Source organism: Passer montanus, unplaced genomic scaffold, assembly GCF_014805655.1.
Source record: "Passer montanus isolate IOZ18808 unplaced genomic scaffold, ASM1480565v1 scaffold6, whole genome shotgun sequence".
Lineage (NCBI taxonomy): Eukaryota > Metazoa > Chordata > Aves > Passeriformes > Passeridae > Passer > Passer montanus.
This window is the reverse complement of record NW_024371037.1, coordinates 6,832,293-6,849,317: the sequence shown is the minus strand read 5'-3', so window position 1 is coordinate 6,849,317 and position 17,025 is coordinate 6,832,293. Positions and strand designations below refer to the sequence as shown.

At 38.0% G+C, this 17,025-nt stretch overlaps 1 protein-coding gene across 24 annotated transcripts in view; it reads right to left on the bottom strand.

Annotated features, from left to right (window-relative positions):
- Window positions 1-17,025, bottom strand: part of CADPS2 (calcium dependent secretion activator 2) — a 285,040-nt gene that overhangs the window by 138,903 nt on the left and 129,112 nt on the right. For all 24 annotated transcript variants that reach the window (XM_039726825.1, XM_039726810.1, XM_039726802.1 and 21 more), the window contains exon 7: window positions 9,282-9,393. In XM_039726825.1, the coding sequence (XP_039582759.1) occupies window positions 9,282-9,393 (112 nt within the window). The remainder of the gene's footprint in view (window positions 1-9,281; window positions 9,394-17,025) is intronic.

Sequence of the window (17,025 nt, the reverse complement as noted above, 5' to 3'; positions counted from 1 at the left end):
TAACAGAGCTTATTCCTTCTTTCTGGTTTTCATTCTGAGTAAAAGGCCTTCCTTAAAGAACATTTAAAAACATTATGAGCATGGCAACCTTTGCGTTCTGATGCATAAAGAGGGAAATTATTTTTAGTTTATTTATCCCTTTAACTACAAGGCTATATAAGCAGAATTATTATACATTCCTCGCATTTAATCACTAGGCATTCACATAGGGACTGTAGGTGATGCTAAGAATTTTTCCTGTTCTACAGTCTGTAGTTCCTGTTGTCCTGTAGCAGCTTATTACAACTCATGCATCTCAAGTGACATCTTTCTCCTGTCAACTTCCTGAGTTTTCAGAATGCTGATGAAAATAAAAGTAGACAAGAGTATAATTAATTTATATCTGTGGTAGTGACAACTCCTTTTCTGAATTTTATAAGGAGTATCACGGAGACTCAATTTCAAAGCTCTCGCAAAGAATAAGTATCTGTCAGACTATTTGAATATGTACTGTGCTGGGTTTGTATTACATTTTGTCATGCCTTCCAGCTTTAAACAACAAGAGTTTGAAAGAACTTTGTAATTAAACTTTTTGTTATGCAAAACACACACAAAGCATTTGACAAGCATTAATTATCTTCGCAATAACCTTCATACTAATATTGCCCTTAAGGGCATTGATAGCTACTGTGTACCACAGCATCAGGTGGCACAAGTTGTAAGCTCACACAAAATCACTGAAACCAAAACACTTGGCAACTTCTCCTTGATAAGAAAAGGAAAAAATTGCTGAAATTTCTATTAAAAGCATTCTCTCCACTATGAAACACTTCAGTGTGAGGTCATTGCCACTGTCCATGGAGAAACTTCCTAAGGTTATTCTGTCTCATATTTTCTTAAGGATTTAATCTTCTGGTTGTTTCATAATCTACTTTAAAAAATGAAATTGTATCAACTCAAATGCCTTCTCTGGCAGATATAAGAATCACCTAGAGGATATCCTCACTGTGCCTAAAATTATTATAAATTTAATAGAATTCCTACTGAATCATGTATTTCTGTATTACATCATATATTTCTGAAGTTTATTTTATTTTGATTTATTTTATTGTTCATATACCTGTGGGTAACACCATGGTAGTTTATTCAGCAGCAGCACAGAGCATTATGAGTTTTTAGTACATGAAAGTGTTTACCATAATCATACTAACAGGTAATTGACATTAAAAAGTATAATGAACTATTAATGACTAGAAAGCTACATAGCAAGCATAGCTGCTGTGCATTGCAGTGCTTCAACTCATTTAAGGCAAATTAATAGTATCAGAACAGTGTGGGTTGAGATAATTCAGTAAATTTAATCATATAATCATTAAAAAATACTTAACCACGTGTTCCAATTATATCTAGCATTATATTTCCTCAAACTACACTGTAACTGAAAAAGTGTCAAGTTCATCTTAGGACCCTCCTCATCTGGATAAAAAATAAACACAAAAATCTTAAATATTATAGATCATCACTTGTAGCCATTTGTGCCAAGTGATAGTCTCAAAAATATTGTTTCTTAGTTGTGAATGACTGAAAATGTTTCTCTACCTTAAAAGTTCACAGGTAGAAAGATTTTGAAGCTAGTATCACTTGACAACTAAACTAATCACCATTTTTGTGATTCCATTATTTATTTGGGTCCCCAGCTGGGTCACAATAGAAGTTAATTTAAGCACACCTGAGCCGCTAAACAGTCAATCCAGACAAGCAACTATGAATTCTATTTTTGGCCCATTGATCATATCTTCTTTTAAAGGTATGAAAGAAAGGTTGAGTTGTCCAAAGCACTCTAAAAGCTTGAACAAAAAAAACTGGGGGCATTCTTACTTTCTTATAGAAGATAACTGAACAAAAGATTCAGAGTCAAAAACACTGTACTGAAGTATCTCCTACTGGTACTCCCATGTTGAGATAAAGCTCTCAAGTTAACCATTCCTGGCTCCAGTTATCCTGTCGTCAAAAAAAATATGCAGCCTTCAAAAGGGACTCATGAAGGCAAGAGGAAAAGAGACCAACAAGACCGTGAATAAAATCTAGTCAAGATATCCTCTACATTTTCCCCCACCTGATACCTGTGGCTGTCTGTCAGCCAACTTATGTCCTCACGTTCTGGATGCTTCCCCCAGTCCTCTACTTCCACCAAACCCCATGATATTCAACTGTTAAACCCAAGTGATGGAGTTACTCACACTTTTGACCCAAGTATTTGAGATGAGAAAGATTTTTCAAGTAGGGATGATCTAAGACATATTTTGAGATCTTAAGAGTGTGGGCACCAGACCTCGGTAATCATGGTAATTCTGAGCTGACTATGCTGAGTTTTGGCTCACTGTCACAAGCAAAAGAGATCAAAGTGAAGAAGATCTGCATCTTAATGCCTGGCTGAAGAGGCAGGTGATGTTTAGCATGCTATTACAGAAAATTGTTATCTCGCCTTCAGTACCGACAGAACTGTAAAAAAAAGAAAGATGCAGCCTATCCACAGTCTCCTCTTCATAACACAGCCTGGGGTCACCTTCAGAAAGCAACATCTTCAGAAAGCAAACCAAACCTCAGCCTAGCCCCATCCCCAGGGATGCTACTGATGCATGGGGCTGTCCTGGTGTCTCCCAATCCTGCCCTGTGCCCTGATACCCCAGGGAGTTGCTCCTGTTTCTGGCATCCAGCCTCCTATCCTTTCCTCAAACTCTATAGTCCCCAACAGAAAAGCTGGAAAATTTTCTGAGACAAAAGTTCTCATGCCTGATGTGCCCTTTCAGAATACAAATGCTATTTTTTGCTATTTGCATTTGCTACAAATGCTGTTTTTTTCTGCTGACCAAAAGAGCATTTCCTTTTTTTATCTTATTCCATACACAGAATGAAAAATTTTAACCTCATATCTTAAGGTCTGGCTAAGTTACAAACAGTTGAGAACTGAATATACATCACGTGGTCTTAATCATAAGAGCTTTGTGGTGTCTCTTTAGAATAAACAACACACTCCTAGTCATGCAACAAATTCCACAAGGAACCAGAGAAACCAAGCTTTCTAATTCTCATACTCTATGACATTTCTACCTCAATTTGTGATTATTTAAAGCTATGAAAAACAGTGCTGGACACATAAGATCACACAATCCATCAACTGCATTTGTTGAAGCTTTCATCATGCAACAGGACTAATTAATACAATAAAAGCACTTTCATGTTTTAAAATGCAGTGATTTGAAAAGATGCCAGTGCAAACAAAGAGGATAGGCAGCATTTAAGTTATGAAGCAAATACTTATTATTAGGCAAATGCAAACTTAAACTGCTGGTCATCCTCTGAACAAATATCATAGAAAAAGCTCCAAGTTAAATATGCTGTTTCAATGATTTGAAAATAGTTGTAGAACAAAAATTATTGAAGCTGATTTGGGATATTAAATAGATGACTAGAGAAACCTTTTAATGTTATGTTGTTAGTGAACTCTGGCCCCAGCCTCACTTACGGGACATCTGGTTTTGAAAGAAATATCTACTGACTCTTGTCAAGGTACCTTCTGCCCTAAAAGTTTGGAGCCGTTCTGTGTTGTCAGCCCCTTTCCCAAAGACTGGCTAATGTCAGAAAGCCAGAAGCTGCTGTCAGTGGGACAAGAAGCTCTGTCAAATGCGCCAGCAGCAGCCTGCCAAGCACAGCACTCACCTTCCCTGAGCATCAAGTCATGATACCCTGCTGCCAGGAGGATGAAGGAAAAAGAAGCTAAAGAAGAGACTCAAAATTGATGTCTCTCTTGAGAGTAATTCCCTTACAAAAGTTATCACCTTGGGAACCCCTAAAGAATGGGTTAATAAGAGTTCAATCACCAAAGGAGTTTATGAGTTTTCTATGCAAACTCCAACATCTCACCTATTGAGTGATCTCTTGCTTTTTGGCTATGATTGCATTATGTCTGAAACACCAAGACAAGGCTTTGGGTAACATGCAGTTAAAAAGAAACAAAAAACAATAGAGAAATTGAATAGACATATGGTGAGAGAGCTATCTAGAATACTGCTGATGAAAAAGAACTGGGAAGACTTCACAATTTATACAATTAATCTCTGTTGATGGTGCTGGCTGAACATTAACCCTAACAGGCCTTAGCAATTGATGAAAGTAGTCTTTGAGTCCTTCCCAAAGAGCCTCTCCCCCACATTTAAGAGAGACAGACAAGGCCTGAATGCAAAGTATCTCAAGGATTTCTATGAGAGGCACTCTCAAAGAAGCTACTGAGAACCTCCCTGCTAGAATGGAAACAATAACACTCAGACATCACAGAGCGCTGACAGGCAAACCAGGGAGCAAGAGACAAAGTGGGAGTAGAAGCAATCTCTTATAACTTTCCAAACTTAAAAAAGAAAGACTGAAGAATTCAGGCCTGAGAAACCGCAGTAATTTCAAAGCGTGAAGGAGAAACACAATCCCCAGGATGGCAGGCTTTAAATTAACAGTCACAGAATGAAACTGTCTCTGCTCAGGGGCTCTTTGAATGTGGCACAGAAGATAAACAACATGCCCTGTGTAGTTGACATCCAGAAACCCATCAATCCTGTGAGTATAGGTACCTAGTCAGTACTGCTATTTTATAATTTTAAATCAAACACAGAGTAACGGCACTGAAGGAAAAAAACCCAAAAAGCATAGCTGCACAACTAATTATTGCTGGTTGCAGCTGACTGTGACAAGCAGGCTGTGAGACAATCGTTCTCTTTTAATTGAATAGTCAGAGCAACAAGGCTGAAATATTCTTATATTTAAAAAGTATCAGCGATCAAACACCACCTGCTGCTCTCACATTGTATCCACATGTGTGCTGAGCACGCACAAGGGCTGTCACTTTGAATTACTTACTAGGTCTGAACATCTTTATACACAAAGTACTCAACAAGCAAAAGGGGTGCCAGATCCCTGTGTTTCAGAAATCACCAGGCTGATTTTTTCAGAAGTAGTTACACCGAACTCTGAAGGCTTCTTCACACTTTCTCAGCCATTGCACGTACAAATGCAAACATCAATTCTGCTTTCCGTATGCACATACAAAAATTATTCAAGTGGCCACATCAGTATCAGTCACATAAAATCTGTACCAGAAATTTCAAAGATATTTGACTAAAGTAAGTTCTTAACATTTCCTCATTAGATTAAGTTTAGCTGCAAAGATGCAGCTGCTTCATTTTCTAGAAGTTAGTCAGGGGTTCAATTCACTGTATGTAGAGGTCTGCACAAAGAGACCACTCCAAAAGCTCATGTTCTGCAGAACCCAAATCCAAATAACATCCTTTCCCCTTTTGTGCAGCACACATCTTTGTTTTTAATCTCAGTGAAAAACTGAATTTGTACAACTGTTCTCCAGTTTGTGTAGAAAAGAGAACAAATGTTAAGATTTATTTTTGTTTGAAAGTGGTCAGCAGGGAGCCAGAAGAATGTCCTTCAGCAAGTAAAATATTCTCTTGGGATTCACAACTGGATTTATTGGTATTTTTGGAGGAAGACAGCCATATCAGACAAGGGACATAGCAACTATTACTTCCTTTCAGTTAATCATGTCTTAAATGCTTTGAAGGGAAAAGATGTTAAGTACAAACATCAGCCTTTCTATTACTTAGTGCTGACCTGGTGGCTTCCACAGCAGAGGTTGTAAGACCCCAGTTTTCAAACATGGAGTATAAAAAGCTGCAAGTATGATCTGTCCTCTCTGGCCTGCATCCCCTCTGCTCCCCAGTGAGCTAATTACTTCTGCAAATAAGCAATGTCTTCTCTGCAAATGAGGGGCCTGCTGATATCACTGTCCATTGATGGGTTCAATGGAAACACATTCTCCTCTGCAGTACTGGGGACATCTTTGGTGGCTCCCTATTTCATATCTTAGATCTCTTTTCCTAAAAAACTGACCCCTTGGTGGTAGAAGAAACCTTTTGGTATGTGATGGAAGTTCAAAATTCAAATAATGTAACTGGATGCTGCCTTCTAATTATAGATTAAACAGAACAAAACCTTCAAGATAACTGCAAGCTTCAGTAATGTAGAAAAGTGGCATCAGGTCAAGACACACTGTTAAGAAAGTACTTGACAGATGAAAATTAATGTCCACAGTAAGCCTACCTCAGAAGGGGTAGGTTTGAGTTGAATTATTAAGTACAGGAAAAATACCAGTAGGAACTATCTTCAGATCTTTCCCAAGGATAAAAAACCCAGCTGGATCAGATGGACTCCTGCAAGTCACTGCATTGTAATGACCATGCATAAAGTTGCCAAACTTTATAAAAATTAAGCTTATCCAGTGGGATCCTACATATTTTCAAATACGACTTGAATTTAAATCTCTCAGACCTGAAAACAAAGACATCACCAACAAAAGAAGAGCTTGAAAGCTAAAATGTGTACCACAAGAGTACATAGTACTGCAAATTATTTGGTAAAAATTCTGTCAAATGTTCTCCCAACCTCCCCTGAGGCTAGCAACCACCTCTCACAAATACTCTGGTTCAATCAGAGAAGTAAGTTGGAATAATTATTTTTCTCCTGAATTAAGGATCTAACCCCATGAGCTGGAAGTTGCCTGTCAGCAGCCACAGGTTTTACCAGACCTGGGAGGTGCAGAAGGGTAGACACCTGAACAGGCTACTGCACAGCCAACATGCCCTTTTTATGCTGTTTTTCACTGCTAAGGACCATGTGCAGTACATAAGGTCACTGTGGGAGGTTTATCTTTCACTGACTTATCTTTCTCAGAAGGTATTCTTTGGCAAGGGTGTGGATATTTTCAGTAAATCAGGAGTGTATTATAAAATAGAAAAGCAGTATCCAGGCATCTCTTGGATACTCCTATTTGCTATTCCCAACCTCAGCACAAGCTTTCATACAAGGGGAAAAAAGGTGATGGCCATTATACTTTTTCAAGGCAGGGAAAAAAGCCAGCAAAAAGAAATTATTTTAATAGGCTTATTTTGCTACTGCCAAATCTCAAAGCATCTGATAAAAGCAAGCAGACTCTCTCCCAGCAAATACCAGGAAAGTAAGAATCAGAAACAGAAGATTGCTCTTTCCTATCTCATCTTTTATAGATCTTGCTTTATATCTGGGAAAGCTGGGTCAGACTCCAACAACAGGGCACTGAGGTCACTATCCCCTCTCAATTATCTTTTTTTTTCTCTTTCCCCTCATCCCTTCCAACCAAGATACTTTCTTTAAACTGCTTTGACCAGCTGACAAACACAGATGTGTCATGAGGCAGCCAGGAGTGTTCAGGGAGAGGAAAGAATAAAAACCTATAAACCAAGCACCTGTGGCCACAGGACACAAAAGGAAAAGTTATATTCAATATTTTACATTTGACATGTATTTATTCTTTAAAATTAAATTTGAAATTTTTTTAACTTCCTGTCCTAGAAACTTAAGACAAACTGCAGCATATGAAAGCAGACCAAGGCTGGAAAAAAGTTATATTCAATATTTTACATTTGACATGTATTTTTTCTTTAAAATTAAATTTGAAATCTTTTTAACTTCCTGTCCTAGCAACTTAGACAAGCTGCAGCATAAGAAAGCAGACCAAGGTTGCTACCTGAACTTTGGCTATTTGAGGTTGCAGAAACAGAGGATCTTGCTAAAACCTGTGATATTTAGCCTCTTTATATTGATGATGCTTCTTTTCTTCTCTGACTCCTTGGCAATGAGTATGCTGGCTACTGTTCACAATGGCCACATAGTCCCTCCTCCACTGTCCTTCACCTTGGCACTTGACTTCCCCTTTGCTTCTTTGAAACGACTGTGCAAGGAGGGACTGAGACAAAACTTCTTTGTGTTTAGTAACACCATGCAGTTCCTGAATTTTACCTTTACAGTGTCTCTTTTATTGCTCTGAATCCAGATATTGGTGACTCTTGTTTGCCCAGTTGCACACCTGTGGCTCCACTGTCCTTCACCTTGGCACTTGACTTCCCCTTTGCTTCTTTGAAACAACTGTGCAAGGAGGGACAGAGACAAAACTTCTCTGTGTTTAGTAACACCATGCAGTTCCTGCAATTTTACCCTTTCAGTGTCTCTTTTATTGCCCTGAATCCAGATATTGGTGACTCTGGCTTGCCCAGTTGCACACCTGTGACACCTTTGTGCCTGTCACACTGCCTGCCTGGCTCTTGCCAGGGTGTTACCCCCGTGGGAACCTTCCCCATGCAGATCCCACCTACACCCTGACCTTGGAAGCCCCTTAGAAGGATATGAGATGAGGCAAGAAGTAATCCTGAAGATACAGTCCCAACCTTAACAAGTGACACAATGCATGGGACAATGTGTCTTAGCGTAACCACCCGTGCTCAGAGAACACAAAGTGCAGAACAGCCCTGCTGTTTCCAAAAAATTGTGCTTGCTTGAATGAGAAACAGCCAGGACTCTGACTATAGAACTAATCATTAAAATGTGAGCTATCACATAATGCGAGCTAACTGTTCTATAGTTCTATCACATGTGCTACATGTCAGAGGGGAACATTTCAACAGGAGAAGAGAGGGAGATTTGCAGAGCCTCTATTCACCTTAACCTCTTCTTTCTACAATGCATTGCACTCTCTAGCTCTTGATTTTGGCCTAAGAAGGATAAATTTACAGAATTTGCAGAATAGTCTGAGTTGGAAGGGACCCAGAAGGATCATTGAATCCAGCTATTAAGTGGGTGGCCCATATGGTGATCGAACCCCTGACCTTAGCATTATTAGCCCTGTCCTCTGACTAACTGAGCCAATATCAGATTATCCTACCAACATAAGGAAAACATAAAAACAGAGGAAAAACTAATGGAGTACAAGAATAAGCTCTTACTTTACTCTCACATACTATTCCTCACTCCTCTCCCATTCTGCTCCATCCTTCCAGCACTTAAGTCCTTCCTTTCCTTACCCCCATTGTTTGCTACATTTATTACATGCCAAGTCTTATCTTTATCCCTTTCACTCCTAATTTGAATAGTTAAAAGCATTGATATGTCATGTTGAAATTAATGCTTTAAATAAGACAAAGAGAACCACCATGGATGCCTGATGTAAGTTTCTGAAAGGTAATTAAGTCAACCTACCATGTTTTGAACACTGGTAAAAGTCCTCTTATATAAAAAAAAAGCACTGTTTGATAGAGCCACAGCAGAACAGGGTGGTAATAAGGCCTTAAAGCATTTTATGGCACATTTTATCAATATTCACACTTCTGGCCATCATTTCTCACATATTTCTCTTCTCTGCACATAATACTCACTCTTCCCAGTTCTTTATCTTCAAGTGCCAGCACCCCGGTGCTTTCTGTAAAGAGTTTTACTTTGACAACAGGCCGAGGGTGAGTAGTGGTGAAATCCCCTTGGGTTCCCCATCTGCAATGAAAAACCAACAAAATTGAACAGGGGCTGAGTACAGGCCTGAGAGTGATAGGACTTTTAATCTTTTTGTAGAATATTTATCAATGCACTCTTAGAACTTAATTTTCAAGCTTTTGGAGGAGCAGGGTGGGAAAGAAAAGGGAGGTACATTTTTGAACATCCAAGATCAAATATATACATAGAAAAAATGGCTTTTCTCTATGATAAAACAAATCAGGGCTTTTCTGTATGACTTTTGTCATAAAATATCAATCAAAAAAATTTTAATGGCAAAACAGAAATAAAAGAAATTATATCTCCATAGAGAAAAATAACCAAGCAAGAAGGCAAATAAAGCAAGATCTATTTTCTATGAAACATGTTCACTATCTTCTGCACACCAGTCAAATTAATTTAGCAAAGAACCATGTTGTAATTCACTTCAGGCAACTGCATCATGAATACATTAGGAGACTTAGGCAGAGAAAATTATATATTTTAAATTACATATATTTTACAACTAAGAATGTAGGAAAAACAGAAACACTAATGCAAATAATAGGAAAAAAATATTATCAAAGTGAATATAGCTCTGCAAAACAATTACTACCAGTAGGTTCCATGCTTTTGAGAACCTTAATTAGGCAGACAGATTTCTACTCGTTAATCTCTTATCTTAGTTAAGACACTTGGTTTGCCAGCCTTCCCCCCTCCTCCCTGTGTGCCAGTGACACAAAAACCAAAAGTTAAATAAACTAGGTTGCAACTTCTTCAATTATCTATTCCATTATCCTGGACAGGCACATGGAGCTCATTGCATTAACCGAGTAAACTGATTGTGATTATGCTATTAGGTACAAACAAAATGCAAAAAGTAAGCACAGCTCCAGTTTCTCCTGCTTCTGTCCATTGTGTGAGATATTACAATTATCAGAAACCAATAAAATAAACAGATGACCTTAAGAGTATGCTCTATAAATTGATGCATTACACAAGCCAAAATCTTAGACCCCCATTTAGAAAAAGCAATAATTTTCATTTACTTTCAAGAATACACAATCTCTCCAGTATTGCAATGTGAACATAGAATAGCAATTGTTCAGCAAAGGGATCTATTAATCAAAAGAAAATGCTTCAATTAGCATGAGTTACAAACTTCAAGACCAAGTCTAGAAAGTAATATGCAATCAAAACCAAAAAGCTTTAAGGAAGCAGCAGTTCTGTATAAACCAGTCCTACAGGTGGCTGAACATGCCTGATTCCGCAAGTGAGGTTCACCACAAATTAACTGAATCTGCACTAAATTCTTTGCTGTAAGTTAGGTAGATGCTTAATCTGTCTGTGGTGTGCACAGCTTTAGCCTCAGCAAAGTGGTAATAGAAATAGAAACTTCCTAAGTGAGAGAAAACCTGTTTATGATCTGATGATAGATGCTGTGACTTCAGAATAAGACAATGCCTAGCACTACTGCTTTTCCCAGTGGTGGTGCCAGGGGTAGGTTTTGTCACAATACAGAAATGAAATTTCCAAGGAGAAAGCACCTTTATAAAAGATGAGGTAGTTGTATTTTTAGTTTAGCCTCATGATCCCAGTATTCAGGAAGCACGCTGCCTTGAATTTGGAAATCTAATCTAAGCACTTTGATAGCTGCACCCTCTCTCTCAGTTGTCAGGTTTCTTTGTCCCTCAGCTTCCAGAGGCATTAAACTGTGCATGCCATATTGGACAGCACCACACAAAAAAACCCCAAGAGAGACTCCCATTAAAATAACAAAACAAACCCAAACCCTCTCTACAAAAGTCTAGTGTCACATCAATTCATACAAAAGAGAAGAGAAAGAAGAGGTCATGCTGACTGAAGGGAACAGACACAGCCCATTCAATGAAGAGAACACCACCTGCAGCAACTCAGCTGCTTCAAGCTGAGCAGAAGGTGTGTGCTTCAGCATTTGCTGGGGTTTGAGCAGCCTAGCATCAAGTGTAAAGGATTTCCTGGAAAGTGGTGCAGTTTTCTTTGGAGACCCAGGCTCCATCTCTGTAGGACACAGCCGGCAGGGATGGGGCTCACATGAGCCTTGCCCAGGGAGCTGAAAGAATTTGCTCCTTCTCCAGTTTAGAGACATAGTGAGAGACTGATGAGAATGGGAGTAACATGGCTTTTAAAAGCTAAGCTGCTACATATAGGTCAGACAAATCAATGCCAAGTTTGGGTTCGCACCCTGATATTTTTCCTGCAGAAAACACAGTACTTCCCAGAAAATAAAATTTTTCTGAAACACAGATATCGAAGTCAACCACCATACAAAAGATTGTTCCCATTATTCACAAGACAAAAACTCTAAAATTGTTTATTGAACTACTTTCCATTTTAAATAGGAACTAACAATGCGGTCTCCAGAATCTGAATGCTCAATAAAAAAACGCTGCTTTTCTTTATATTTTAACTTTCAACATCAATAACTGAAATGTTTTCTGCACGAAAAATCTTACAGCTGACTCTTACTTTTCATACAGGTAAACCTGTAGGTTGAAACCTGGCTTTCTGTGAAAACAGAAGCAATTCCTTTGTGCCATTTTGATCTTGAGTCAAAGTATATAGTGGCAAGGTAACCTGTAGGTTGAAACCTGGCTTTCTGTGAAAACAGAAGCAATTCCTTTGTGCCATTTTGATCTTGTTTGAGTCAAAGTATATAGTGGCAAGGAGACCCCCAGCCAGGGAACAATGAGCTTTGACTCCATGATTGCAAAAGGCTGAACAAACACTTTATTAAGCTACACTAATTTATACTAAACACTATACTGCACTGTACTAATACTAAACTAACAAAAAAACCCATGACCCTTTCAGACAGTCATGACACAGCTCTGACCTAACTGGTCAATCAATCCAAAACACCCATCACCAGTGTCCAGTTAAGAAACTACCTATTGGTAAACAATCTCCATAAGACATTCCACATGTGCCAAACAACAGATGCAGCAAGTAGAGATAAGAATTGTTTTTCTTCTTTGTCGGAGCTTTCTCACAGCCTTCCCCAGGATTTTTCCTGGGAATGTTGTGCCTGCTGCTCTCTGTGAAGAGTGCTGTGGCCACAAAAGCATATTGCAGATAATTTATTTACAGCTTGCTCTGCTGTAGAGCTCCTGAAGGAAGGATGGAAGAAAGATGAATTAATTCGCTTGATCTTTCATCCTATCTTATGAAATTGTTATTTACAAACATTGTCCCTTTAGTAAATCTTAACTACAAAGAAAAATGCAATGCTTCATGTTTGTTTATGGTTTAACTGGCAAATGTATATGTAGGCAAATGATGGAAACAAAAAAACCAACCGCCTCCACACCTTTGGAGGAGCCATTGATTTCTGAGAACTGGTCCAATGATTCTTGTTAATGTGAACAATTTTGGTGCTGAAAGCGTTCAGATGGGAAGTGCAAAATTTTAGACAAAACAAGTATGGATCTCATGCAATATTTACATTAAATAACTCCCATTATAGCATTGTTGTTAGTTTGTTTAAATCTTGCTAGATAAACTGTTGAAAGTAACAATAATTTCAATACTAACTGCTGCAGTGAGCTCACAGCACCGTTAGCTGCAGCCCATGCAGCACACTGGATACCTCTAAAACTACCAACTTTAAGTCTTAAAAAAACCCCTAATTCTGCCTCTTCAGGCTCTCATTTCACCACATAATTTTCCTCTGTTTAAATAATTTTTCTGCTTTTACCTACTCATTCTCTTTACTATAGAAACTGCAGTGATTTGATGTTTGTTCATCTTTAACCACGAGCCACAGTCTTTTCACCATATTTCTCTGCTGCTGTCACAGGTACGTGGGTTGATACAGTAATTAGAGACAAAATATATTGCCAAAGTCTATTTCCCTTCACTGCAAAAGTACCTACTGCCAGCAAGAAGGTGAATGTTTATTTCAGCTGAAGATTTATCACTGTGTCACAGAAACCCCTCTAAGGGAATTTATTCTTCTACTTCAGTTTAGAACACATTTCATACAGTGGAAACAGCAGCCTCAGGTTTTCCATTTAACTCATGCTCTCTGTTAGTCAAAACTTTTTTTTATGAGATCATGGGAGTGAATGTAATAAAATTTATTATTCTAAACAAAGATCTAGAAATTTATTTTAGCCCTATTTATTGGAATATTTTATTTCTGATAAAATACCAACTCTACAGAATTTTTACACCATTTTTTGTCCTCAGGAATATGGAAATCTCATTTTTGAAACAAGGATTGGTCTCCTTGATGCCATTTTTTGCATCTTTTTGGGTTTAAGTCTTCTACATAACCTCAACGTGCTTCTTAATTATTAATTAAATTACTTTAAGAGGCCTTCTGGAAGAGTTTTCTTATTTGCTATCCAAACAGGTATGTGGACAGAGCTGGAATGATTAGGAAGACCCACCCAAGCCAGTTTGTTAAGCATCTTACTGCTCCACAGCAGTAAGAGATTTACCATCTCTTCATCTTTGCACATCTTGGAGCTGGACTGGAAATAGTATGTTGAGGCTTCTGCAAGATATTTGTGTTTCAACTATGTCAAAAACCTTTACCACCTCTGCTGTTTCTACTTTGTCTAGAAACAAGCTTTAACTGCATAAAAACAGGTATCTATAACCCTCAGTTTAGAAATCACACTCACAGTGCAAGTTACAGGAAATACCAGGAAACTAAAGGACAGAGAAGGCTCAGCACCCCCTGACACATCCAAGTGCACTGATACACTGAAGCGCTTCAAATCCGGGTCTGAAAAACCTTCTGTTGTTAGTGAAGGATTGCGTGAGCGTGGAATTTATGAAGTGTAGCATATTACTATGTCCAACTGCAGAGATACAGAGAGAGAAAATGTGAGACCGCGAGCCAGGCGCTGTACCAGCAGTGCAAGTCACCCCACAGCAATGTGACAATAAATCTATAATATGACGAGGGGGCTCCACTCACACAAATAAAAATAGAGTTAAATCCATACTTATCTGATTTTGGTGTTTTTACTGAGACTCCTAAAGAGAGTATTAGTTGGTGCTAATTGCTACTTGTTCTTCCCCGCTGATACTTGGAAAAATATCACAAGCATTTCATTTTCTCTTCTGAGCACAAAATTACCCATCCATTTGTTAATGATTGACACCAGGATGCTACACTAGAAATCACAGATTTAACTCTAACAGCCGTCTCATACAGCCCAAAAGCATGTTTATTTTTTTTATGACTATCATACAAAATAATATGAACATTGCAGCTTCTCCCTTTGAAAAGGGTATTAAAAAGTACTGCACATGGAACAGAGTTTATTGTGTGCACCACTAAGGATTTAATAGGTTAAAAACCATTCCTTATATGCAACATTACAACCACTATTTTTATTTATTTATTTAGGTATGCATTCTCCAATACATCAGTGAGATCTGGAACTAATGCTTGGAACCTCAAGGGAAAGAGCTTGTATTTCTATAATGCTTAGAATGGGATTTACATTGTAATTGTTTTTCCTGGGAAATATTTCTTGGTTTCTTTACTTTAAAATTACTCATTTATTTTAATGGAAGAACAAGGAGCATAATTTCCTCGCTCAGAGCAAGCACATTAAACTGCAGCTGAAAAGCAAGGCATAAAGAAAGTTCTAAACAAATAATAAAAACCTGTCACAGCAGAAACACAGACAATCCCCATGCTCAGGCAAACTGAACCAGGAGTTAGCCATGTGTCTGGCCTTTCATTACTGACCTCACCAAATCTTCTGTGCTTCCCTGTGTTACTGTGATTCCACTATTTTTAGCACAAATCTTGAGGAGAACTACAGATTCACTGTTTTACCATCCCTATTGACCAAACACTGACACTTTGCATAAATGCTCTCTCTATTTAGCTACTACCTTATGGACTGTCAGCTATTGAAGGAGAATGACAATGGTAATGGTTTTAACCCTGAGGTTCCAAAAGAGTTCCTCAAAGCTACAAAATGTAGATAGAGAAAAATAAATTGTTCTACAGAGGTGAATGACAGGAGAAAGGGAAAGTACAGTGAAAAGGGAAGTCCTGGTATAAGTATGGAAAGTCATGCAATTACTTTTAAAGGTCACCTTTGATTCCACCTAAGCAGAGTCTACACTACTGCCTTTTACCCTTTATCATTTATTTCTGTCTATATGGGAACTTTTGACCCAGCACACTAATAGTCTGAAATGCAGACTAACAAACCATCTCTTCAGCACTCCCCTTCCAGAAAATTTGTGTCCAGCACCTGCAGTTGCAGACATTAAGCAGCCCATCGTTTAATTTCTGAATGCATTGTTGGGTCACTATCCAGAGTAGACACTCAAAAAAAGTGAATGTTTGGGAATTTTTTTTTCTGTGGATTCAGCAGCAAAATTAAGGTGCTTCAGGGTGATTTTAACAAAACACTGGGAATCCCTTCTTGAAACTTTTTTCTCAAGGAACATAAAGCTCCAAATTGTAATTTCAGCAACAGCAAGGATACAGTGTTTTGATGGATATGCTATCTTGTAATGTTCCTTTACACAGCTAGATTATTATGAAAGGCAAAAAAGAATAATCTGTTAGTATGCAGATTGCTTTTTTCAGGATCTGCTTTTGGTAAAATAACTGTTTTAAATAAAGGAATTAACAGAGCTCAAAATTACTGTTTATCTGAGAGCTAATAATGATCTATGCACAAACATGTATTTATTTTTAAGCATAAAAAAATTAATATATGAAAAAATTACCTGTAAAAAAAGCACAAGAAAACTGTGTCTAGGTTGTTGTTTTTTTTCAAACAAAAAAGTATCTAATAGAAACCAGAAAAGCAAACCAGAAGAGGGGTCCCGTGCATAATAAGCACCTAAGTAAAAACACTCATTTAGACTTCTTACACTGAAAAGAAGAAAAGTGCACTCTAACAGTATAGAATGCTATTATGACAAGTATTGTTATTACAAACATAAAACAGTATGAATAAATTATTAGTCTTGCTTTCCTATCTCACTTTCAATACAGGCAACCAAGACACAAGTCAGGGTGAAAATTTTCATGGGTGTGTATCTAGACTGACACATTGCCAGGTGATGGCAATCACTGCTACATATTAAGTGAACAATTCATGAGAGGCATTACCTCCTGTTTCTCACCAAGGTTCAAACCCACCTGGTGACTGATGATGGGCACAAGGGCAAGACATGGTCTCAAAATTTCTGTATGAATATTTATTTCACTTTTTCCTTGAAAGAGATAGTTATGAATCCATCAAAATACTGTTAAAAGTTGCAATTCCGATTTACTTCATGTTACTTTGTATTTCTGTGACATTTTAAACATTCAAAATCTTGTACAAACATTGATAAACTCACAGTACTTTGATGAAGCAGGTAGATGCTGTCATGTCAGTCTAAAGATGTGGGAAAACAAATCACAAACTAGGCTGACCTGCCTGGGCCTGCAGAGTCTATCCAGAAAAGAGCCAGGAATAAAATCAGAAAATGTCAGTATTCCAGTTGGCATAAGACCAATGGGTGTGTTTTATTCTGAAACCCTGCTCTGACTTGCACTGCTCTTATCAGCTGTCCACAGTACCCTGCCTTTGTTTTTGCTGTCCTCCTACCCTCAATCCATTGGTATTGCTTTTAAAT